Consider the following 27,275-nt stretch of genomic DNA (forward strand, 5'->3'; position numbering starts at 1 on the left):
GCTCATACACACTGGAGCACGTTTTCTTGCTAATTTTGAAGTACATCTGCTCTTCATATTTGTGACTTTTATCTCTATATTTGCACATAGTATGAATTCAAAGTGACTGCATAATGGTCCTACTATGTAAGTGTTTGAAGGCTCAGGTATGGAATATAAGTATCTGCTACTTAAGCTGAAGAATAAGTGCTCATTGAATAGTAGAATTTACATCATTACAGCTGGCTTTAAAATCTCCAATGCCTATAAGCATCATCTGATGCGAACTTCAGTGGCAGCTGAGCACAGCTTGTTGTTGAGCAAACATATGCACACCACATGAAATTGTTAGACAGTGAGAACTCTGACACACCGTGTTTCATTTGTATTTTTAAAAACAAGACTATTTATTTAATGACTGTGGTATACTTTATTAGGTTTTGCTACTTAGAGGAGTTTCAGTGACATTTAGGTAAGCAAGGGTGAGTTGCATTTTCATCTTAAGTTAGAAGGTAGAGTGCAAGGTAAGCAAGTTGCTCAGTCATTGTCAAGATATCAGGAGTCAGTCTCAACACGTTCCTGTGACTTAATATGTTGACATATTCTTGTATCCTCAAACTGAAAATGCAACATTCAAAAAAATGGAGTAGATCTGTATTTGTTGTGTGTTATGGGGAGCTCCTTGCTCAAAAGGTGAATCTGATTCTTGAGACCTTTAAACGTGCATGCTATTTATATCTGTACAGATGAATCAGCGACAATAAGGCAGAAGACGTCAGCATGACTTGAATGGATGTGTGAGGTAGCATTGTTCTCTGTGGTTTCCTGACTGATCCTTTCCGTCAATGAGTGTTATGGGAACGGATTTGTAGAAGTCAATGATCTCTTCCACGGAATTAAATTTCTGGAGGGGGGGAAAGATAGTAATCAGTGACTGAAAATGAAATTGCTAGATGTTTTAATCTGTAACATTAAAAGACTTGCAAAAGACTAATAAAAATAGGTAACATTTTGCATGGAATCATGATTAGATGAAAGCAGTTCTAAAAACACCATATTTCTGTGTCTCTGTCATGTGCAGGACAAAGCAACTAGATTCTTAGGGCAAAAAGGGAGCATGTCTAAGCCCTGATAATGCAGTATCATCTATAAAAGGTTGTGATGCCAGATGTGATGATAGATCTTGAAATGATGAAGCAACTATAAATTGTTACTATCTTTTTCCTGCCACAAGTTACTCTTAATTAGAAGTACATGATATTTTACACTGCAAGTTTCAATGTACTTTATTAAATCTATGCTTTGTTTTCCCATTCAGTTTATTGAGACAGTTGCTATAGAATCCCTTTGTAGTATGGAACAAGAAGCATTGCGTTCTCTCACACCCAAAAAAATTACATTCTCCAAGCAACTCTTAAAGTGATAAAGATATAGTTCAAGGTTGCTGACCGGATCAAACAGTAGCAGAAGGCTACCCAAGGTGTTTATTCTCATCTGCCCTAGTGGAAGAATCCTATTCCAATGATTAGCAGTCTTTCAGTTTAAATATTTCTCTTCCCTGTGTGTACCTTCTAAGCTCTTCATCACACCACAAAGCTCTTGTCATATTGGTGTTTTCCTCTTGAGCTAGTCTTTGTGCTTACTGGTATTAATCCACTGGAACTGCACACAGTAATGAAAGCTTACTTTGACATTAATACCTATCACTTATATAAATAACAACTTATATAAATAACATTTACTGTAAGTATGGGTTTTCATTGTACACTCAGTGGTGTCCCATGGTAGTGTCTCTCACCCCCACCTGATTCACACCTAGTTTATAACAACACAATCTGATTAAGGATTTGTTGAAACTGTTCCTATATTAAGATAAAAATTTGATCTCAAACTCAGTATGGTAATTTTTTTAAGTTTTGTTTTGTTAATTTTTACTCATATGCCTGTGTTTTACTTTGCTGTTTTGTCTATGCTTACATTCAAAGTCACTGTTGCTACTGAAAACTGAGGCAAAACTATGGTCTGTATTTCATGCCTTATGAAAGTAATCCTTACGGTTTTTATTCTAAATTAACTCTTCCGGCACCAGTTCTTTTCCGGTTTTCGAATGTTTTCTGTTGTTTGGAAAATCAAAAGGTCTACTATAATTGTTCACGTGCTTTGGAAATTTATTAGGCCTCACTAGGTTAATGCCACATTGTTAATTTTTGTGGTTCTTTGGTAATGGGTGAAAAATGTCTCAGAATTTTATGTCCTCAGCTCTTTTAATGGAACTCCACTTATTGTTAGGCATAAAGACACCTGAAGACATAAAGATGAAGAAAATTCAGTATTTGATTTGTTTTCCTTCACTCTGTGAAGAGACCCACCCCATCTCTGCTGTCGTAGGAATTTCCTTTCTGCTGGTCTCCAGACTGTTCTGGGGTGATGCGAATAGAGTCTCAAGGTTTGCTCGTTAAAGGTGTAGTTCTGAGTTGTGTTGGGAAGGTGGTATAACTCTGGGCTATGTTGCACATCCTGAGTGAGACCTCTCATCCCTGAGCGGTCATTTAAGCTGTGGACAAGATGCTTATCTTCTAGATATCTCTCAGTTGAAGGTACTGGCTCTTTGTTGTCCCTTTTTTCCTGGCAGTAACTGTTGACATGACACTGTCAGTGGGAAGCACTGTGGAAGTGCTCCCTAATCTGGGATGGGCCAGGCCAGTTTGGTGGCTGCTGAAGGTAGGTGGAACTAATCCATTTGGCTCACATGGAAATAAATCCAGTGAAATGGTGTGACTGCTATGATAGTTTGATGGAGAAAGATACAATGCAAATGCAATGGTGAGGATGGAGAAAGTATTTGTGGCTGGAACAGGGAAATCCAGAGATACACATCAGCCTCTGCTCTAAACTTTGTAAAGCAGGCACCAAGTTGAAGAGGAGCCTACTCCTGCCTTTCATTTTTACACATTTTTCATTGTATTGAGAGTTGAGACGGATGCTACAGATATGCTAAACCCATGCATTTAGTGTGTGGCAGATCTAGTTTTGAAAAGGAGATAAGAAAAAGATGTAAATTTTATGTCATAATCAGATTTAAATATAAGCAAGGTTTGTATTTCATCATTTTTCAAAAGAACTATGCACTTGAAAAAAAGCCAGTGTTATGGGTATCTCTGGAACATTAATAGTGAGATTGTCTGGAGCAGAGGAAGGCAACAGGCAAGTAAAGGGTACTCAGTGTAGCACTTTTGAATGTAAATTCCTAAATTCCATGTATGTGTCATTTGGGGGTCTGATTTTTATAGCTTTATGTAATTTGGCATTTAGAAGGCTCAATATAGTATATTAAATATGTACATGGTTGTGAGCATCTGTGACTAAGTAGCTAGCAAAAGATGTACCCTCCACTAAGAGAGTAAGTGTGGATGTGGGGTTTTTTTGTGTTTGTTTGTTTGTTTGTTTTTTAACCTTTCTATTTATTATATTAGAATTTGATACTAATTTAGCTGTATGGAACTTCAGTTACTTTTACCATAAAAATCTGATGATCTTCCCCTTTCCCCCCCCTTATGATGTTGTAGGGCTACATGGGAACTAATGATAGAAGCACTCATGAGAGTTACATGAAATATATTTTAAAAATAACTGTTAATTTAAAATCTTACTTGATGATACAACTATGTTAGCAACTTGTAGGCTGTATAGTAAAAATCAAAAGTTGCAATAAGATGGGGAAAACTTTGAATAATTATGTATAAAGAAAAATGTGATTTTAATGGATGAAAATAGACTAATTCAAAAGTGAAAACACACTGCAGAAAATCTAAGACCAAACCTGAATAAAATCAACAACTGGGGAAAAATGTAATAGCTCTGCACCTGTTTGTTGGCATATAGGTTTCTTTCTCTTTGGTGAAGAGGGAATATTCAGCTAATCTAGATAGAGCAGCTAGGTATGGCTGCACTGCATAATGTGGTATGAGTAAGGGTATCCCTGCAGAGGTACAAAGCAGAATGCTCTGGAAAGCTTTTTAATGGGTACTAAAAAATTACAGGCAGTGATTTTCTGTAATTCACAGCCTTACAAAGTGTTTTCACCTTCTTTGGAAAAAAACCTTAGATGAGCTGCAAAAATTGAGGTGACAGGTTTCAAGAAAGTTTTTTGGGGGTACCTTTTGAGACTGCCTGAGATGGAAGAAGCTTTTCTGAGCAATGTTGGTGCCACTGATTGTTCATTACTGCATATGTGCTTTGTGCCCAGTTCTCTTTTCATGTCTACTGCTGAGAATAATACATGGGAATGGAAGACTGCCATGTTTGTGATTCCCTGATATAACACTTAGTTGACCAGCAAAGCCATTTTGTTTTTTTTTTTTCTATTGTGATTGATCTGTGGGAAGATTTGAGTTAAAGAATCGTCAAAGCAGAAGGCATAAGGCAGGCAATCATGATTACCGATTTGGCCTGGTAGAGCCAAGTCTTGGATGCACTGTGTATTTTTAACTAGATGCTTGGAATCCTTATTTTGGTTTTGTATTTTGCAATTTGACTTGTCAGTCCAGACCCACTGTTTTAAGATATGTGCTGTCTGTGCAGAAGCTGGAACAAACAACAAAGTCATATATTTTGGTATTTCCTGAGATGGGAGGGATTGTGTACTCCTTCCTTTTAGTTCAGTAAAAGTTGTTCATGTACCGTTCAAGTAATTTTTCAGTTACCTTAATTGTTAAAGCTGTTAATGTAGTGAAAATTTAGTTCTATGTCTTTATTCTCTAGTAAGAATACACATACACTACATTATGCTGTAGCATGCCTTATTTCTGTCATTGTTTCAATTCTGAGCCTATTTGTATTAGAGCCGTTAGAGGAAGACTAAACAATGTCAGAACCATTGAAAACAAAACTTGCTTTCTCCCAAGTCATACTAAAATTCCAGGAAATCATCTGGGAGTTTCAGTTCAGAAATGCAGCCAGTGCTTTACAGAAGACTGATGGTCACTACAGCAGCACCAGGATGATGGTACCTGCAGTACAGTTCTTGATTTTTACAACCATTCAGCTTCAAACTTTCACTGTTGCTTGCGTAATGGAGGATTTTTTGCCCCCCTTTATTGTTAAACCAATGTCCCTGAAGAACAACTTGCCAATAAACTTTGTTCCTCTTGTGAAAGCCCATGAATTCCTATCCCATGTTTTCTAAAAAAAATTCTAATATAAATTTTATACCCATCAAATGCCTTAAGTCAGCTCGAGTCATTTGTGATTCCAGGCTTTTAAAAGTCTGTCTGTACAAAAGGTAAGTTCTGAAAAGTATTGACATGCATGAAAATGATATAAATGAAGATTCAGCTACAGTCTTCTCTGCTTCACCTGAGTTGGATTTGTGTCAGTGATTTACATAGCTAATAACCCATGGGAGGTTGTTGCTTTGCTTTTTTGCTCTGCAGCTGAGCATTCTTTAAGTTTTATGTTGTGTTTTAATTTTTTTATTATTATTTATTTATATTTTATTTTGTTTGTTTTGTTTTTTTGTTTGGTTGGTTTTGCAAATGCCATGTTTTTATAGAGTTGACTTTCATTTTTAATGTTTTATTTTTTTGTGTGTGAAAGACTTGCAGATACAATGTTTATTATTTAGCCATGTATGTAGAATAAGAATTAGACTCTTATCATGTCTGTAATTGAATTTAATTATGTAAAGAAGCATTGCTTGTCTAAAGGGATTTTCTAATTTAAATTTACTATATCTGAAAGACTGATTGCTGGGGACACACATGATTTAATTGCTTCTGAATATCCATGACAACTGTTGTCCTATTGCTTCATAGCACCATGTCCTGCTGTCAGATATGTGCAGCTCTATATATTTGAAAACGCCTGCTTAAATTATCACAAGTTCAAAAATATGCTAAAATAATAGGTATAGCAGAAAAGGTAGAACTTCTCTTTCCTTTTTACTTTACAGGTGTTACTTACAGTCATTAGAAGTATTGTAAGTACTTGGGAAATTTTTACATTGATTTAAATCTGAATTTGAGCATGATATGCAAAATTTGATTTCAGATTATTATGTTGAAGCTGCTTGAAACTTGGGACATACTTAAAATTAGGGTATTGTAAAAGAAACTTTAATGAAACAGCAAGTTTGTTATGTGGGAGAGTTTGTAACTAATATTTGGTATTAAGAACTTGTGAAGTCCAGTATAAAAGCTCTAGGTTGTAACAGCAGATGGGATTTTACTTACACTCTCTCCTCTGAGCCCTGTTCCCAACGCATATTGTTGGCTTTCTTCCAGGAAACGTACTTTAATGTTGTATACTCTTCTTCCATAATAAACAACCAAAACGTATGGTTCAGCCTTTGATTTCTTTGAACAATCTCTAACCAAGAATGTCTCATCCTGTATGGTACAGATTTAAGTTATGGATTGTATGGTTAGTTCACAACAAAACTCGTAAGCCATTGTGGACAGCTTATAGAATTTTTTCCCCCAAGAATTTACATCCCAGGTTTTGAGAAAAATGGTACTTACAATGTTTTTCTGTAACAGTATCTTCTCTGCTTTATGGCGATCATATTCTCCAACATACCATTCATATTTGTTTAAATCCTTAATTTTAAGATAGCATAATGAGTGTAAAGAAATTAACAACTGGTAGAAGCAAAACCAGATTGTATCTAATCAGCATTTAAACACATTCAGCACAGTATATAATGGGAATGCATCTATATTGAGAAGTCCTGTTAGGAAGTGTTAATCAAATTAGACATTTAAATTCTTATCCATTGTTTCAAGAACTCATATTGGACTTTCTCAAGGGTGCTGAACACACCACAGCTTTCAGAGGGACTCAGGGGTAGTGTTAATCCTGTTTCCTAAAAACTTGTCTTTTTATGTAGCAAAGCTGGTCTTTACCTTTTCAGTGGGTTGGGTAAGAGATTGCATTTCCTGTTCTACAAGCAAATGTTTTGATTTATTTTTGCATGCTGCATATGATGTAGGAGGTGGTGTCTTCTTCACTGTCAAATTATCTACATTTAATGTGGAACCTGTAAAAGTAAATTCAGAAGGAAAAAAAGTTGCATTCTTAAAAGTTATAATTTAATTTTATGCTGTTTTACTTAGTAATTTTGAGAATAGTACTTTTAATTTAGAGTATTGTGATATTTACCTTTAAAATTCAGAGCTGCCAGTTATGAGTGGTCTTGTGCTAATGCAGCATCAGTGATTTCAGATTAATGCCCCCAGGGATTTAACACATTAGTTTCCTGATGGTTTTTAATTGACTTTAATCTGACAGGCGATTGTGCACATAGCAAAATAATAAACTGTTAATAAAACAGCAAAGGCTAAATAAAATACTAAATATGGGACAAGGATAATGGTTTATTCTGTTCTACTTTCACCTTTTGAGTGCCTTTTATTTGTGTTGGATTGCAGTTGCTGTTACATTGGATCATATTAAACCCCCTCATTATTCCATTGCCAGCTAGCATTGTTTCTAACAAGCTGTTAAGACCTCAGATGATTCAGAAGTTCTGCCATGCTGATGAATTTCAGTCTGCTCTGTGACTTGTTTCAGTTAACGAATTCAGGACCAAGGGGTGAGGTTGCTTTTGCATGAAGCAGAAGGTGTTGGTCTTTGGCTGTGTGTGCCTGCTCTCTACAGTGCTGCTGGCACAGGGGCCTGGAATAGCTGAAATCCTTCTCCCAAAGCAAATGTGATTTGCTGTCTGTAGGTTTAGGGCTGCCCTTTGCTAGCTAGATCCAGATACCCAGGTGTCTGTGGAGCTAAGGAAGTGAGGGGTTGGGTCAGGAACACATCAGGTCATGTAATGTGGGAGGCTTGGCCTGACTCTTAGGATGCAGCAGAAACAGCCTGAGAAAAACAAGGGTTTCCTTTCAATGTGAAGATCAAATGTAATTTTCAATATGTGACATAGGGAAAAATTGTTAATTGATGATAAAATCCATCATATCCTGCTGTATAACAGAAAACAGTTTTGTGTGCTTCATACAATACTGGTGGAAGAAATGATCCAGTGTCCATTTTAAAAGTAAATGAGAGAAATGTGGTTATCAATGGCTTCCATCTTTTCCTTCTGGTTACTGTCACCAGAGACAGTGCTGTTTGTCAGGGTGGTATTTCATTGTGCTTTATCTGTTCATGCTTTATCAGTTTATTATTGTTATGCCAGCATGTAGCATATGACAATATTAAATTTTACTAGAAAGACTTTTACAGAGGGGAAACGGTTTTCACTGCATTTCACTGTTCCATTCACACATGTACCATGTTCTGTTTTAGAACTACTTTTTTGTTGTTGTTTGTTTGTTTGTTTGTTTGTTTGTTTTTTACAAGGTCTACTGATAGCAGTAGATAAAGAGCCATGATCTTCAGCAGGCAATCATTCTGTTCAAAGGGCTTGGCAACATGAATCTTTTGTTTCTGCAATCACTTTGACTTGTCAAAATGTGGAATTTTTTTACTGTTCAACCTATTGGATCATGATTTTAGCATTTTTGTCCACATTGTATTTTTTAGTGGCTGCCTCCAGGTTTTTTTTTTTTTTTTTTTTTTTTTTGAGAGACCCCACTGCTAGGACCATAGTTGCTTTGTGACCTGTGCTGTGTATGTTTTGCAGATTTTTTTTTTCTTTTTTTTTTTTTTTCTTTTTTTTTTTTTTTCTGGTGTGTTTTAAGGTGTGGAACAAGAAGGTTAAAATTCTCTTGAAATGTTTATGTACCAAGTCTGGCTGAGAGGGGGCTGAAAACAACTTGTCAAGAAATTAGATTTAATAAAATTAATATTTGTTTTAAAAATATTTTTTAAGCCAAATATAGACTTTAAAGGCAATTGTAGGGTAGCAGAGGGAAGGCTACTTATTGTTCCCTCCCTGTTGCTTCATGAAGTCAAGGAAGTGACAGAGGAAAAAGGATACTCTGTTGTACCAGAGAGCCTAAAGAAGCAAAAGCCCTGGTAGGGATGGTAGAAGTGGCAGCAGCAGAGACCTAGATGAGCTTTATGGATCATGTAAAAAAGGATTCTTAGTAGATATCCAGAGGAGAGTGTGTGGAGTTGCACCCCAGCACAAGAAGGAAGTGGCTCAGTGGAGAGAAGCCATCAGAATCTGGGAGCTGGGGCCTGTGAAGCAAAGCTGGGGGAGGTGGGCTTGGTTAGCCTGGCAGTGACCAAAGTTAATTAGAATCCTACTTGATCTGAAGAAATAATGCAGTCCATGTGTTCTTCCTGGTGGTATTTGCTTTTACTGGAAGTTCATGTTACTCACTCGTAGGTTCTTGGCACAGCCTAGGGGTTTGGTTTTTTGATAAAAAAGGGCATTTGCAGAGGCAGTTACAGGAGAGTAAAAGTATGCTGTGTAGTCAAGAACAGTAAGAAGTGCATTGAAAATCCTCAGTGCAGAAATACAAGGATAGCAACCTGAATCTGTTTCTTACTCTTATTTTTTCATGTTTAGTTTGGCTTTCAAAACAATCTCTGGTTCTTACCTGATCTGCAAATATTTTTAGAGCTCCGTGTACATTGAGGGCTAAGAAAAAGAAATGAAAAAAATAATGTCAGAAAAATATTTCTATAAGTGGCAGTGTAAGAGTCAAATTAGAGAGCAATGCATAGCTGTGCTTCCCCAGAATGCCCCTTCCTCCTGCTGATGGCAGCTTTGGGCCTTCCCATGTTTTGAGTATTTAGTGTCTTTAGACAGATTTCCCTTATTTTCAGGAGGCACTTTTTCAAGTTGCATAGAGTTTTGTATTTTTTACTCTCCATAAGAGTTTGACATTTTAACTGCATGTGCAGTGAAGCACCGTTTGCTTTTGTTCACTGCTAACTTCAGCTGATGTTCCCAGTGCCTCTGTAGGAAGACACAGGGAGCAGTTCTTCCTGGCCTCTTCTGATTTTCTGGACCACTCCTGAGTGGCCAGTTAGTATTTTGTTGTGTTACACTGGGAGGAATTTTGACCAAATAACTTCACATAACAGAAGCATAAGAAGAAACAGAATACTAGGGGTCACAAATATGGTCATATTTGCATCATACAATAATTTTATCCCAGAGAAATGCCATTATTGTAAACAACACTACATGAGAGATTCTGTATTTGTCTAGGAAAGATGTTAAATCATTCATATACTTCCTATGCTGTCTCCTAATTTTTTGGGGTTTGTTGCATATTTCAGGAGAAAAGACATTTAGAAAGGAAAGATTTCTATAGGTTAGATAAACAAAGTAGGTCTGACTATGGAAGACTTCTATAGAAGAATAATCAGCCTTTGGAAAGCCAGGTGTGTATCTTTTGTAAATAAAAATAGAAAATGAGGGAGAGAGGAAATGCTGAGGCTGGAGATAGCAGAGCTTCTTGACACAATATATTTAACACCCTATCACAGAAATAGCAGCAGAAATGTATTACAGCATCATGCTATTAAAAATAAAAATTGGCTGTGCAATTACAATAGCTTGAAAGCAATTCCCAAAGATGGTTTTTGTCGTACATCGGGGCAAAACATAATATATCACTGCATGGCATCAGAAAGTGGTATCATCTTGCTGTTATTGCATAGTGAAGTATAACTTTCTAGAGATGAATGTTTAGTCCTTGAAGCACCCAGTACAAACTCATGAAATTCTTTTATTCCTACCTGGCTTCAGGAGGATGCTGTTGTGCTTGAAAAGATACTTCAGGTTTCTTCCCCAAACTTGTAACTATTAGTAAAAAGGATGAGAACTTAATATCTCCTCTTTTGTGTAACTGACAGCATCTAGCAACTACTGTGAAATAAATTAATTAAATTCATACATGAGGGTGAGGCAGTTCAATAAAAAAAATTAAAGGGCTGTAATCAGTCTGGCTTGAATGAGTCAGCTAATGATTTTCAGTGGGAAACATTTAGTAGTACTGAATGTTACATGGGGGACGTTACAGGGTTTGCTGATACCAAATATGGCTTAACATAATAGTAAATAATGCAGAATGTTGAACAAGAAGAATGTGGAGAGTTCATAATTCCTTTTTATAGGACAGGATAGGCATTGAATTTATTAATGCAGCCAATTCTGTTTCTTGCTGAAAATCAGGAAATGGTGCCTTAATCCACAAAAGGAAATTCCAGAGGAAATTATGAACTCATTAACACAAAGTGTAAACAGCATGAAAGCCATGTAACCTGTATCTATCTTCAAAGTATTTTGGAGTAAAGTTGTTTGTCATGGACCTTTGTGCGTGTAGATGCAGTGAGTGGTTTAAACCATTTTTTCGAACCTGTTTATACATCTAAAGAATGGATGCTTTTAAAACATTGGAGAGGTTTTTTTGTTTGTTTGTTTGTTTGTTTGTTTTTTTTTAATTTAGCTTTAAAAGCCTAAAGCTTTTTAAAAAAATTTAATTCAAAATTCTCACCCTCAAATAATGGTAAAGTAGCAAGATTGAGAGAAGGATGTTCTCTGTGCAGATCTCTTTTGGATATCCTTCTCTTGGTAATTTAGGTACCAACCATCCTATTTTCCCCAAAACCTTACGACATTTGCTTAGGACAAATGTGATACCCTGGCTTCCCAAATAGTTGTAGCTAAGGCCAAGTGAAGTTTCCTTTTTTCTGCTGCTCATCAGCAACTGCTGAGGTCTCTCTAACTCCATTCTCAGCAGATGTATGCCTGGGGGATCTCTCTTCTTTCAGTTAAAATTTTAATTATAGAATAATTTAGTTTTGGAATATAGAGGAAAACCAACAAATTATTATCATATTATTGAATACTGACCTTGCTCTCTTCCAGGTGCCTATATAAAATGATAACATAGTAAATATTTTTCTTTGGATTTGTAACTGAATTTACCCCAACAGACCCAAGTATCTGCCAGTTTTAAAATAATTTATAGACATTCAATCATTCATACCCGATCACTTTGTCAAAAGCCTGGGCTGAATACCAATCTCAGTCTGCTAGCAACAATAAGAATTGAACTTTTTAGGGGTGTAACTGAACATGTGGTTTACTGCAGTGATCACCATTTCATGATGACTATTGTGTATCAATTTAACTTACAACATGGTTTTCCTTCCTTGATCTTGTATTAAATCGAGATTGATTATGGTTGACTGGAGAGACACTATCCAAAGATTAAAATCAGTCACTTCTTTTCATGCTTCTTACCTGACAGTACAATTATTTTTTCTGTCATGACAGATATTTAATTCAAAATCACTATGTGGAGAGTCTTAATCCAGCATATTATGTTAAAAATAAGAATGATAAGTTTTTAAAGACCGGAGTTTGACTCCTAAACTTTCACTGTATTTCTGTATTATTTTGATCCACAGATCAAAATTATGGGAATAGCAATTATTTTGCTTGTTAATTTGATGCATCTAAGACTATAATACATAAAGAGAAAAATAGTTTATTCTTTGTAGATGCTGCATTTTGAGCCTCTTTATAAGTTACTTCCCCAATAATGTTTACCTTGTACATAGTAATTTCAAGTCTTATTCAGGCTGGACCAGACCTACGCAGGTCCTAGCCCAAGCTTCTGCTTCAGCCACGGAGAACTGTGAGATGAGACTTGGTGTCTCAGAGCTTTAACCAGCTGGGTCTTACAAACCTCCCAGAACGCAGATTTCACAGCCTCTCTGAGAAACTGAGAAACCTCTTTCAATACCCTCATAATTATTTTTTCTTCCCTATTTCTGATTGAAACCTTCATCATTTCAAGATTGTTGCCTCTTGCACTTCCGGTGTGCACTCTGTAAAACACCATGCTCTGCTTTTTTGACAGACATCTCCCACACACTGACTGGCAGCTAATGGGATCCCCCAGGGCTGTCTGCTCTTGGCAAAGGGAGCCCAGTCCCACCAGACTCATTTCACAGGGTGGGTACTGCATGTCCTGGTGACACTGTGCTGACCCTCTCTGCTCTGTCAGCTCCAGCCTTGAGCAGTATTCCAGGTGTTGTCTAATGAGCGATGAGTAAAAGGGAATAGTTTTGGTTATGACTGGCAGTGGTTCTGTTGACACAGCTTGATATGCTGTTGGCCTTTATTGCTATCAAGGATACACCAGTGGCTTATGTTTGGCCTTTGGTCCCCAGGTCCTTCTGAGCTGAGCAGAGGGTGTGGTTCATTCTTGGATAACATTTTGCCTTTGTCCTTTCCAATTTCCTCCCTACCCTCTCCTGCAGCATGTCTGGGTTATGGTCAAGGGCAGTCCTTCTCTCAAACCTATTGACCTGCTCTTCGGTGTCTGCAGCCCTGACAAGAGCACAATCTCTCTTCTCCTCCAGGTCACACTGAAACTGTTTAGGCCTTCGTATCTATATGAATAGGAAGTGATCAAAATTAAATTTTATCTTTTCCACGTCATGAGACACACAATATTTCTCCTTAAGATGTAGCTAGACTAAGAGCCTGTTAAGAGCTGAAGTATTTGTGCAGCTGTACAGTGTCCAGCCAGAAATATTAATTACAGCTGTAAGATATTTATTTTTCTTGGGAGGGTTTTCATATTTGGTTTGTAATGAGTCAATAGCCAGGAAAAGACAAAACTTTTTTTTTTTTTTTTTTTTTTTTTTAAATATTATCTTTCTTGCCAATACATCATTTTATAAGCATTAAGTGTTGACTACAATATTGCTATCAAACCATGTTTTTGTCACCATCTTTCAAACTAAAGAAGCTTCTGACCAAGAGAAATGAGGTTTGGGACAGCATCCCAGTCAGAACTGTAGAGAAGGAAAACTCAGTGGATTTAAAAATTGGACAAGTCTGTAGATTTGTGCAGCAACCTGCTGTGGAAGGAAACAGTTGGGACTAACTACTATAGATTCCTTTCTTCTGTTCCCTTTAATGGAAAAAAAAAAAAAAAAAAAAAAACCCAAAGAAAACCCCCAAAAAAACAACCAACAACCAAAAAACAATTCAGTAGGAACACATTAGTGCAGGAACTAAAACATTCAACCAAAATGCTATAAATTATAACCTCTTTCCAAATTTTACAAACATCCTTTAACACTCTGCATGATTGTAGGAACTGTATCTTTTGATAAGTTTTATAGGAAACTTATTGCTAAAACCATTTCCTCTGCTTTACTTCATTGGTCTGAGTGGAAAGTGTGTGGGGAAGGAGAGGCAAAAGGGAGCTGGGGGATAGCAGGCACTGTTAAAACTGGATTTAAAAATTGTCCAATTTTGTTTTGTGTTGGAGTGGGTCATCTTATATTTTAAGAATTTATATTACATTAATGCTATTACACTAATCTATTGACCCTATAATTTCAGTTTTCTGCTTGTAAAATGTATGTAGAATCTCTGAATGTCTGAAGGAGGGTGTCTCCTGCTGCTCCATCTTCACAAGCATCCACTTCAGGCAGCTATGAGAGATGCTTTATGTGGATAGTTGGATAGGTAGCTTTGCGCCATACCTATGTTTTTATTTCAGCAAACAAATTCAGAAACTTACCCCATTCAGGAAGTAGCAGTATTGAAATTGCAACACACATTAGAGATGGATGCTTCAATGACACGAAGCTAATACGACTGTTAGAGTTTTTCTTAACCTAATAGGCTAAAATCATGTTACAGGAGAGGCTGTGTAGCCATGGAATGTGTTTGGCTTTTACGGTCATGATACATACAAAGATGAATACTTACTTTATCTGATTCCTTAACAGATGAGTGTCTGGAAAAGAAAGAATAATATGCAAAACATTTAATTATGAGGAAATAAAAATTACTTTGACTAAATCATCACTGATGATTACATCGTCACTGAAAACTAATAGCCCTTGACAAGGGAAGGATTTTCTTACTGCGAGAGAAATTCAGAGGCTGGTTATTTTTTTCATGAATTATTTTCTGGATAGGTATCTTGGACTTCATTAAAAAAAGAATAGCATCCACTGAATTCATTATGGTAAGAGACAACTTTGTTAAGGATTTATACTGGGAGGAGGGGAAAAAGAGGAGTATCAACTTCAGCACTTTTCCTCTCATACCAAAAGTATGTACAAGTCAGCTATAAGTGGAAGCAAGTTCCTTGAAGACTAAGAATTTAAAAAATTAAATCCTCACAGAGCTGAAATGGAAAGTGTAGAGGAAAGGACGTGCAAACCAGGGAAAGATGGGTGGAGAATGTTCCCCATGGCCCTGATTTAGTAGGTGTTAAGGTATTTTTCTGCCTTCTCCTGATAGGCCTGATCAACAGGAGTATCATCCTGGGAAGGAAATATTCTCCCTTCAAAAAAACCCCCCAAAACAAAAACAACAACCACCCCCCCACCCCCACCCCCCCAAAAAAAAACAAAACCAAAAAACCCACACCCCCAAACAAACAAAACCCAAGGTATTGAGTCTGACATATTTTGTTAGATGTTTTGGTTATGATGAAAGTTTATGCTTTTTAGCAGCATGTATCTCTTAATAAAAGAGACAGAGGACCAGATTTTACAAGCTATTTAGCAACATAAGGTGTGAATACGCATCTAGTAGTTTTTGGAATGCTCTGAGATTTAGTCTCTGTTTAGCCTATTTCCCAGACTGAAAAAAAATATGACAGTGAGATATTTTGTTAAATCAGTCAGAAGACAAAAGGAAGATCTTGTATAGGAAACCCTGGGAGCTATTTTTCAACAGTGACAAGGGCTCTCTTCCTCATGTCTGTGCTGAAAACATTAATCAGCATGGAGGCCTGAGGCAAGAAATTTGGAAATTATCTGTATTGTTCAAGTAGGCTAGGAGAAAGGAGGAGAACTGTTTTGGTTTGGATAGTTGTTTTTGTGTTAGTTTCTTCTGTTTATTAGCTTGGTCTTCAGGGCCATGATTTAATGTGTGAAAGCCCATATTCAGGACATTGGGGGTGTGGTAAGGTTCTGTGACATTAAAGATGTGCTTGCAGGGCTGGCCTTCACCTCCAAGGGACACGGCCCTTGCATGGCCTGTGTACCACCAACATATGAAAGTTTCAATCACACCACAGCTTCTAAGACACATTCCAAGACCCTGTATTGCCTGTTTTTTTATGAAGCTATTTTTTTAGATTGTATAAATAATGATATGTTAAATTTTATAAGTCTTCCAAATTTTGTTGGGAAACAAGACTTGCACTCCTAAATCACATCTGTGGTTGGACAGCTTTGCTTGCAGTCTAGCAAAGGACTGTAAGCTGTAGTGCCATACTCCTTTTCTCTGCAGCTCATATGTGTGTTTTCTCCTTACAAAGCTGTAACTGGACTGAAGATGGGTGAGAAATATTTTGAGTGAAGTGCTTGTGGGAAATTTGTCAAGTGCCATCCCCAGATATTGTGTGGTGTTATTCTCTGCCACTTCTGTCTTACTCATGTGATAAAACCCCCTAGTACAATAGACATGACATGTATTTATATTACAGAATTTGGCTTTATAATAGGACCTTTTAAATCCGAGTGCTCTGCATACTGATATCTGCTGGCAACACGAATTATAACATTTCTCACAAAGCTTTGAATTTGTGCTGCCCTACCAAGGGAGGGGATCAGCTGTGGGATTTGGAACTTTGCAGCTCCATGTCAGGTCTTACATCTGAATATGAAGCTACTTCATATTAATAAAATGTCTTAGCAACCAACAGCTTTTGGAACCTAATCCATGAAAAAATTTAAGCACTATTCAGGGAAAAAACCCACTCCAACAACCCATAATTAGAGCTCACTCATTAAGTATATACTTTAAGCAGAAGATTATTTCTTTGATTTGTAAGGAATTATTGTCCCCATAAGGGATTTTGAAGTGACCTCTGTAAAATGAAGCTAAATTCCATCCTGATGAGCTGAAATTGAAATAATTTAAGGAGGGATGGTCAAGATTGACACAGCTTCTGACTGCTATAGATTTTTGTCAAGACTCATTTGAGCATCATACCGTGTGGCCCCTGGATTTTTGTCATTCCTCTTCCCAGCATATGTCCAACACTGTCCCCATTATGAATGTGCATTTTGGTCAGACAGCAAGAGCACATGCACATCTGCTTATGTGGCAGTGAGCAGTGTGTTCGTGTTCATCTGACCGTGTACGTGTTGTGTGGAAAAACCAACCAGAGTCAATCTGCTGGTAAGCATGTGCTGGGTCATACAGCTGGGCACACGTGGTTTGTGCTTCAGGTGCCTCATCCTCGCTGCCGTGCCAGGATGCTGAATGACCACAGGCACTGTGTGGCTGGGGAGTGAAAAACAGAAGGGACAAGAAGTGATTTGTAGCCCGGATTCATTGGTCTCATGGGCTGAAGCCAGACTTCTGCCTACAGATGAGTCATTTCTTTTCCTGAATGTAATGTCTTTGGGATGTGGAGTGTATTTCTGTATATCTGGTGCAGTCAGTGTGTTTCCCTATCACTTGATTCACTAACTCTGCTAAGTAAATAGTATTTTTGTACTTAAAAGTGCTTGCAAGACCTCTAAACATTATTAAGGAAAAAACTAGGACAAAGTGTTCACGAAAGTTCTGTCTACTTTTTTACTCCTTTACTTCTTTACCATTAATTTGTCAGTTCTTAAAAAAAAAAAAAAAAAAAAAAAAAAAAAAGCGCCAGAGTCACATTACACTAAATCCCACTTCTCTCAATTATTCACAGTTGCCTAAAGAATAACTTCCTTAAGTAAAAGCAGAGGTGTAATGGAAGTAAAATTTTGTGGTTTGATCAGGGAGAGTGTTTTGATACTCAGGGAACGAAGATGAGGAATACACTGTACCTTGTGACTTTTGCTGATATTGGAAAGGTGGGATCTTGGCTGAGTGTGTTCCTCTCGTGAAAGACCTGGCTGCTTTTTCTTGGCTCTGGAGGAAGGGGCTGATACTGCTTTGGCAGCATCTTCAGAGGCCTAGAGAAGTCAAAGGAGAACTTGAAGAGCTGTTGGGGAATAAAGAAGGTACAGGGACTGTGGTTTAAGTGCAAATTCTAGAAGTAAGAGACTGGAATTTTCTGAGAGTATTTCCATGTATTTGTGCTGAGCCAAGCTCAGATCCAGGAGCTCTTCAGGGCCCTTCAACAGCAATAGTAATATTGGATAATACTCTACATTTGCAAGACATTACTGCACTGTGTTGTGTGCCACTAAATACTGCTTTTGTGTGCCTCACAGTGTGTGCCAAGTACAGCAGTGTGGATGTTTCCAGGTGGGTATGGCTGTGTACATGGTCCAGCCAGGGAACACAGCAGTTTCAGACTCAGAAGAAAAAATGTTCTTCATCCCAGAAAACTCGCAGGTGACACAGGCCTGATGTTTTCTGATGGTTGTGGGCACTCCCTGTGAGTGCTCTGAGCCCAGGCAGTCACAGCCCAGCTCCAGCTGGAAGCTGTAGCATGGAGGGGTTGGCTGGACAAAACTGGAGGTGCATCCAAGGTGCCTGGCAGAACTGCCTTCAGTGCAGGCTCCTGGGGAGGGAGCCTTGTGTGTTTGCACAGTACAAACCCAAATTAAGTCAAGTGAGAGAATTAAGAACCATTCTGGCCACCATAATACAAATGGAAACAAATAATGAAATTTTGTGGAATAATGGATTGAGAACGTTCTTATTCCTGCACTATTACAGTTTTGAATTTGTGAAATTTTACTGCCCTTTTATGCTATTTCGTATTTTTTAGAGTCAAATCTAAATATGTAATGATAATAATTTTTTAAAATTCTTTATATCTTTTGGAGCAGTCATTGTAGGCATGGAGGAATAAACTTGTAATTCCTAGATGACCTTTTGAAAGGATTTTTTTTCTTTTTTAAATTATAGCAGTTTTTATTTGAGGTTGACCAAATCAAGAAGCAATTAATTTTTTATTTGTGGGCATATTGTAGAAAATATATATTTATGGAATAGAGTTTGGTCTATCTTCTGTGGGAGTAAGTGGAAATATTTCAGTTGATTTCTATAGGTGATTTAGATGTGTAGCAAAAATCACTGGCAAATTGACTTAAGTGAGAACAAAGTCAATATTATCACAGTGAACAGAGCCTAAGGCACCAATAAAATTGGTGGAATATTTTTTTTTTCCCCCAGCAATTTATATCTGGGTTGAACCAGACTCAATATTTCTAGGCTTTTGACTTGTCCATAGGCACAGCCAAGTTGGTTTTGAAGATGCAGGCCTGAGCTCCTGCTATGAATACTTAGAGCTCAGGCTTTGTTCTCCCTAATTCCACATCTGAACCTGTAAGACCAAAGAGAGGCAGCAGTAAAAGGATGCTGGCTCACTTCCAGTCACCTCATTACCATGAGCAGCACAGATGGATGTGAGCATTCATTAGCAGCGAGTTCCCCGGGGAGCACAGGTAAATGATCTCTGATGTGATCTTACCGTGGGGGAGGTGTAGGCTCCTGGAAAAGAGAGGAAACAAAAATCTCTGTAAGCTTCTTCCCCCCCTTGGTTTACTAGAGAGAAATGCAATGAATTTAGCTTTAAGTAGACATGCCTGTGTCAAGACTCAAAGGGTTTGTGTGCTTTATAGCACCAAACATCATGCTATAACATGCATTTTAAAATCACTGAAGAATTGAAGATATCCTCATGTGAATGCAAGTGAGTGAGATAATGCAGATAGTTCTCCTTTCCTTTAGCTAGTGCTAGCAAAATGGCAGCTTGCTTTTAAAAATTTATTAAATGGCAAAATAACCAGTAAACATTTTAATTGAGAGACTCTGCTTACCTGGCATCCATGTATTATCATTCTTCCTCCTAAAAATAAGTACAAATCATTCTTAGTAGAGTGCTACCCATATAATTCACAAGTGAAGTTATGGCTTTGTTATGGTATTATTATTATTATGGGCAGTTCAACCCTATTCCTTGTCCTTCCCTGGCTCTACCTCCAGAACTCTGCTCTTGCTTTCAGAATGAAACACTTGCAGGTGATATTTATTCAGGTACTGTAAATTTAAATATTTTTCAGAGACTTTATATACATATATAGATGCTTATTGAGTTGGGGATGCATTTTTTTGCCTGGTTTTATTTTTGTATGGAAAATTATAAAAGTGCTGAAAAACAATGAAATCAGTTCTATTTTTTTTCCAAAAATACCAAAATATGAGTGATTATTTAAATTAACATATTTATTACTACTACTACTGCTGCTACTACTACTATTATTATTATTATTGCTATATTAATCTTACTTTATTTTTGCTATATTGAAATTATTTTCCTAAGTTCTATATGCTGAAATCCTAACTAATGCAAAGGACATGCAATAGATCTCAATCTCTCCTTCAACTAAACCATAACAGATTACTCTGGATAATATAATGACACCTTAAATGTTTAATATTTCTAGAAAATACTGCTGAAAAAGGTCTTCTGTGCTTTCCATGCCATCTTGTGGTAAGGCAACTTAATAGCACTGGGCATGAGAAAAAGTGTCAGGATATATTTTAAAACAGTGTAGCTATTCTCTAAAAGTAATAGTGTCCTCTATAATACCCTTCACTCAACAAGTACTAAAAGTATGTATCAGTTGCGTTCTCAAACCCCGGAGTTTAATTTGCCTTCCTGCACTGGCTGTGGTTCATCTTAATATCAGCGCACATCACATGTGGACATGTAAATCCAGCCTGCTAAATCCTGGTGGAATTCAAAGATTTAAATAAACTGGCACATTGTCCTTGCCTACTGATTGCTGCAGATTTTGAATCTGGCTTGCTCGAATTTATCTCAATTCAGCTTTTTTTCCCAGGCTGCATGGGGATTTGCTCACAAGAATCAATCTAACCTTTCATTTTCAAACTATATAGTGCTTACTTTCTCATCATCTGTAGGAATTATTTCTCTCTTCATTTTGCATTATAGTGTGAAATAAGGGGGAGTGGGGGGAAAACAAATGCTGTTTTACACAGAATCCTTTGAGTAATTTTTCTGGCTGATCAAATTGTAATACTTTCTAAAAATCAGCTGTTACAGCAAATACAAAAAGAGTCACACTTTCTTGGCTTGGCAATTTCAGTCTTTTTCACCATATTACCTTACGGTTCAAAGATTTGAAAATGGTAAGATAAAAAATACCATTTCTTTTCAAAGATAATCAGATATTCAATCCTTCAGTAGCTGGCTTCATGATGTACTGCTACATCCAAAGTAAATTAAATTTTAAAAACTGTATAGAAACCTACTTTTAAAACCATCTTACATTTGAGTAAAACTGTCAAATCTGATTTAATATTTGGACACTTCATTAGGTTCTTGTCTCTGACTTCACCACAAGAAACAGAACAAAAATTAAAGGCAATTTTTGTTTCAAAATTAAAGGATTTTGAAGCAAATTCAAGATTAAAGGTAAAGCAGCAGAGAAAAAAAAAAAAAAATGCTAGTTGATGTACCACACAATTATCATATTCTGAGTTGGTGAACATTATCATATAGCCTTTGTAAATAGTCACCCTAGGCTATAAATCCCTAGTGGGAATTGCTAAGGTTGGTATTACTAGTTAAAAATAGATTATGTTTTACAATATATTAATGGAAAAAGCCTGAGAAGGATAGGGAATGAAAAAGAATTAAATATTAAAAATAAAACACAGCAGTGATCTTGCAGCCTTTTGGTGGAAGAGGTCAGGAGAACTGTTGGCTTCTCTCTGCCCCTTATGTCTTTACAATATAGTGAAAAGGAAAATCTGATTTTTAAACAGAAGGGCTCCTTTTCCTCCCCCTGTAGGAACAAGGAACTCCTGAGAGAAAATGTATGTCCTTCTTTAAATAATTACTTTAGTGTTAGATGGTTGAAAGAGTATTTCAAAATTCACAGTATGATTGTTTTGGAAAGCAGCTGCTGTTCTGAAAACTGTGCATATTCTATCACTTGTAATCTCTGCCTTATGTACAAGAAGTAAATATAGAAATAGCAATTATTATTTCTGTTTGCAGAAATGGAGAAATGGGTAGATTTTTTTTAAAAGCTTTTATTATACCTCTTACATTTGGCACTGTCGTCCCCTCCGGATCAAATGTGCGAATCTGTTAATAAACCAAAATAAAGATGTGATGTTAACCATCATTCTTGAAGCTATGGCCAGCAGAAAGGGTGCTGCTCCTGGCTGGGATGCCTCTAAGGCTTAGTAGAACCCCAGCAGTCAACAAGTGAAAGCAAGAGGCAAGGGCATCGGTGCAAAGCGAAACAGGAACGCTCACAGGAACTTGGGCCGCCTGGTGCAAATGAACGTGATGTGGCTAAGCCTTTAAATAGACTGCACTTTGGGGGATTTTACAGAAAAGGGGAAATCTGTTTGTGAATAAGGTTTAGTATCTTTACTTACAGCTGAGCGTTGAAGGGGCTGAGATGGGTTCTCGCTCATTGGAGAAGTGGTACCTGAAGGCCTTAAGCAACGTTTATCTGCAAAAGAGGAAGAAAAATCAAGCCTGAGTAATTCAGTAATATGAATTTTGAGGTAGTAGGGGTTTTAATGTTCAAAATGTGTTTTTCAGGTTAGGTTTCAGCTTTTTTTTTTTTTTTTTTTTTTTTTTTCCCCAGCTTGCTTGCTTGCTTGCTTGCTTATTTATTTATTCATTTATTTATTTCCCCCCAGAACTTAGCAGCCATCTTAGCAGCTGTATTGAGGACATAAGCATGACCCTGATAATAGCTTCATGGTTAACATCCCCTCTGTGGTTAAAAAAAAAAAAAAGCCTTCATAAGCTGGTAAACAGTTAAGGCAGATATTTGACCTTAACTGTGGTTAGATAACTGAATTTGTTTTTCATTTGAAACTTTGCCCTTGACAATGCCGTCTTGTTGTTCTGGTTTTGTGAGGGTTGTAGGGGTTTTATTATCTAGGTAGTATTTTAATTTTTACTTTAGCTTTTAATAAAAACTGCGTCTTTGGCCATCAAAAAGAAATGCTCATGTTGTGAACTAATGTATTTTTCAGACATTAATTTTGTACCTCAAGGGCACTGGTATTTATCTAGAAAGGATGGCAAAAATGTTAGCATTGAATTTTACTCCTTTGAAATATATTTTCAGTCTTTTCCTCACTCTTGTATCTTGCCGCATTATAGTTACTGGGCATAATATACAGGCAAAACCCAGCTTTTTTAAAATTGTGTTTTACCTGAAATCACAAAACAAAAATTGTCTTTTGGCTATTTCAGGACAATCTTATGTAAACAACAAAAGATACTGACTGCTAAATGAAAGTTTTTACTACTAACCAAGATAAAAACTGTATTTGGAATTTCCAAATAAAATGGGCAAGTCTTGAAACATAACGTAGAATATCTGGTTGTGATCCTTTCACACACTGAAAAATTTACTTACTTTAAAAGCCATCTATTTGTTTAGATATCAAACGAAGTCCGACAAAAAATGAGTAGAAAATGTCTTTGCTGACTTTGATGTGAACTGGAGCAAGCTATTTGGTTTATAGTTTCCAGTCTTTCTCATCTAGGACTTCCTCCCCATTTTTAACTATTTAAAACCTCTGGAGTGTTTATATTGGGTTGGAGCAATGCAGAGCTGGGATGACATTTCATTTCCATAAATGGGATATTAATTGGCTCTGTATGTTTAGTCATTAAATGTGACTTAGAATAGCTTTAGTAAACCAAAAGGTGATTAATGCAACTACCTTACAAGGTTAAGTATGCTTGAGAAATACACTCAAAGTAATTGTTTATTGCTGCTATTTAAAGCATTAGTGAACACCTTTAGAAAGAATAATACATTATCATCTAGATGAAAGTTTAGTGTGTTTTTTAATATGGTTTCCATCTTAAAGGTTTCTAGGCTTAAATAGCAGTGAGATTTTCTGAAATGGCTGTGGGTTTGATCAGCCAATTTTTTGCATATTCCATGTGGAATGAGATAATAGAATTTATCACGTGAAGGTAATATTAAAATTAAAAAGCAGTGTGTAATTATTAATTTAGCATAATCTAATGAAAATCAGGGTAACTACTGAATATGAAGAAGCAGACTAAGCTCTTCTCATGTTTCTGCCTACCAGTGCTATTTTTCAGTTGAACCATTTAATTAAAAAAAAAAATAAATTTTGGACTGAAAACTCAAAGTCTGTACTGTTTGTATATAACTCTAGGTTTTGCTAAGTTTCCACAGACAAAAAATGTTACCTGCATATTCAGATTCTTGTAGAGGCTTGGCAGGAAGGATTCTCAAAGAATGAATGGCCTCCAGTGTTGAAGAACTTACAGTCTCATACACATTTTCTTCCTCCTCGGATAGGTTGGAGGAAAACTGTAAGTCACTCTTGCCCTTCATTGTCAAGTATTTGCTCTGGATAGAAGAAGAGATATACAGAGAACACAAATAAATTTAAGTTCAAGATTGATTTCAGTGTGGAAATGTACGATTGCCATAACCAGACATTTTGGTGCATGGGAAATTTACTGGTGGAAACTGGAGTGTTTGAAAGTAGTTGAGGAAGCAGTTTGAGTACCTAAATTTTTAATTTAGGTTCATGAAATAGTCATTTGGGAGAGGTTTAAATGTCCCTCTGAATTTTGCATCTCTGCTCTTGAAAATATAATGAGAGTATTTAATTTATGACCATGGCAGACATTTGAAACTGTATCTTTTATTGTAATATTATCCATGTGGTATTTGTATTGTACAGACTGTTTACATATGTTACTTCAGGAATGTATTAATTAGCTCATTGCAAATGAGCTTTGAAATAAAAACATACAATGTTTTGGGGAATTTGTGCTAACAAATGTGCAGTCCCAATGGATGTGATAGTGAGCGCGTATTGAACAGCGGTGTCCATGGAAATATGGTGCTGAGAGTGGCTCAGGATGTCTCTGGATGTGTCTATACACTTGTATGGGTTTGTTCAAGGTTGTGTCCTGGAGTGCTACTCCACCCTTCATCCTCACCGTTCACTCATTGAAACAGAACTGCTGGCTTCCTTCAGCACAGAGCTGAGGAAACTCAGCTGAGGGTACCCCTTGCCTCTAGGAGTTATATTTTGTTACCAACAAAATGTGTAGGTGCATCCATGCACTTGGATCTTCTTTGATGTTTCTTTTATTTTCAAATTTATTTTATTCTCAGATTTATTCCCTGATGTTTGCCTTATTTTCATTAGTAATGGGGAATCAATAGCTTCCTGATGTAGCTTTTTCTGTAAGTTAACTGCCCTTTCAGTACATGCTTTTTCTCTTGAGTACAAAAATTTTAACCAGTTTGTTTTACTCTCCAAGGACACTAAAAAAAAAATGATTACTATCCACTTTATTTCAAACTTTATTATGCTAATGCCCATAATTATATATACATTTTTTGTATTCTTCTCACTAAGCAAATACTTCTTTAATTTTTGCCTGGATGTCAAGCAACTTAAAAGTCTTTGAATCTCATATTCCCGGTGTTACTTTCCTGTGAGCTCACTCCAGGTTGTACACATCTTTGTTAAAACATGAGGCAGACCTCCAAGCAGTGTTCTTTACAGTACATTGCAGGGTGAGGTTTGTCTTTATGACAGTACATAAAAATGTCACCACACCCTCGGCAGACCCCTGCAGGGTACCTGGGTTTTCAGGATCTTCTCTGCACAACTCTTTCCAGTACAATAGCAGACCACTCTCAGCTAAGCTGAGTGGCTATTTTTTCAATCAGTTGTGCAAGCACTTCCATCTAAATTAAATGCATTTTCATCTAGACCAGGCATGTACTTGTGGGACTGTCTTCTGGGAAATAGCAGAGGCCTAATAAAAATCAATATATATCACATTTACTATTTTCTTGCTCATTATTGGAGACATATTTCTGATGCAAAGGAAATTACTTTTCGTTTGAGGAGTTGATGAGGTGTTCTTCATGTTCACATTAACAATTCTTTACATAATCAGACCTATTTTTTCCAAAAGCTGTTTTCAGATTGACTTTGTTTAATAATCTCTCCAGGTACCAAATAAATCCTCAGGATTTGCTTTCTTTCTTGGAAGAAATTGCGGTTACCACGGTTGTTTTCTATAATTTTAGGAACTCAGGACTCTGGAGAATTCCCAAAGATAATAAATTAATATCTCAGAAAATTGTTAGATAATTCTTTAAGTGTCTTAGCATAAGTAAATAATTTCCTAACCATTCTTTCCCTGTTCTGCTCTGTTTTTGCTTATTTGGTATTAATCCCATATAGCATCTGATTGTTATTAATCATTCTGTGAAATCTAAAGCAGTCAAAGTATTGATTGCATCAGACTTCTTTAGTCATCCTTTATTTGCCCAACTTGCTTATTAAAACATAGACCTGTGCTTTATTTTCATCTTTCTGTGATTTAAAAGGTATTTACATTCTTTTCTTATACGCCTGAACTGAAACTCAAACCCAGATTTGAAATACAGATGGAAAAACATTGAAATGTCCACTGTTTGCTTTTCAGCTTTCATTTGTGTTGCTTACATATTCAATCTTGAGATTTATGACTTACATCCTTGTTCAGCTTGACTCCTGTTATTTTTACCTGATCTTATGATAAAGATGTATTTTAGATTCAGCTCATAAATGGAGGATTGGTGAGTGAGTCACTTCTCCAGTCTAGATCCCACTAAAAGAAGTGAAATTCTCATCTATATTTCACAATTCTCATGCCTTATTTTGCATTAAAAACCAGTCATGATTGCATTTTTTTGTATTATAGACCAGATGATATTAACATACATCAGGAAGTGAAAGAAAAATAAAGTTTTAGGAAGAACACATGGTACTTACAGAGTGATAGGTGTTAGCAGGAATAGGTCTCTTTTCTGTATAAAATGGAGAAAAGCTGTCAGCAGGTCCCATTCTGTAGTAACTTATACAGTAGCTAGTAAATTATATAAAGGAATTAAAGTCTGCCAACCACAGTTTTTTAGAGTATTTTAGAGATACTGAAAAAAAGGATGTGAAGCAGGTCCACCCATGAGTTTGTGGACCTATACAATGCATGAGGAAGTAGCTGTGTGGAAATGGGATTCATGATCTTGAGCATGTCTAAGCCCACCCACCAAAAACACCCAAAGAAGGATGTGCTTGAGCTCCTCTCTCTCCTGAGTTTTGCTTCTTGGTGCAGACCTTTGAGAGCTATGGGACTCCTGGTCTGGAAATCCCTCTGTGGATAAAAATGTGTTTTGTTCTCTTCATAGCAGAAGAAAATCCCAAATCTGAGAACACACCAGCTACCAGACTATAAACTATTCTTGGTAGTGTTTGTCTGCCATGAAGCTGTCTCATGGTATAGCCAGGAGAGCATGAACTACAGGGCCAAAGAGCTGGTGAGCAGAGACTCCCAACTTCTGCACCTCACCTGATTTACACATTTAATCCAGTGACTCTTTAATGCAAA

At 36.7% G+C, this 27,275-nt stretch overlaps 1 protein-coding gene across 1 annotated transcript; it reads right to left on the reverse strand.

The window, feature by feature from the left end:
• Window positions 1–630: 630 nt before the first annotated feature.
• Window positions 631–26,734, reverse strand: CLNK (cytokine dependent hematopoietic cell linker). Its single transcript, XM_040064504.1, has 15 exons — window positions 26,663–26,734; window positions 24,060–24,222; window positions 22,247–22,323; window positions 21,902–21,947; window positions 19,648–19,676; window positions 19,299–19,318; window positions 17,701–17,829; window positions 14,630–14,657; window positions 11,744–11,762; window positions 10,627–10,690; window positions 9,477–9,517; window positions 6,882–7,015; window positions 6,498–6,575; window positions 6,210–6,365; window positions 631–883 (listed from the first exon to the last, which is right to left on the reverse strand). The coding sequence occupies exons 1-15, from the start codon at window positions 26,732–26,734 to the stop codon at window positions 755–757; spliced, it is 1,185 nt and encodes a 394-aa protein (XP_039920438.1). The 3' UTR covers window positions 631–754.
• Between the last annotated feature and the right edge of the window lie 541 nt (window positions 26,735–27,275).

The sequence above is a fragment of the Hirundo rustica genome, chromosome 5 (genome assembly GCF_015227805.2).
Source record: "Hirundo rustica isolate bHirRus1 chromosome 5, bHirRus1.pri.v3, whole genome shotgun sequence".
Taxonomy (NCBI): Eukaryota; Metazoa; Chordata; class Aves; order Passeriformes; family Hirundinidae; genus Hirundo; species Hirundo rustica.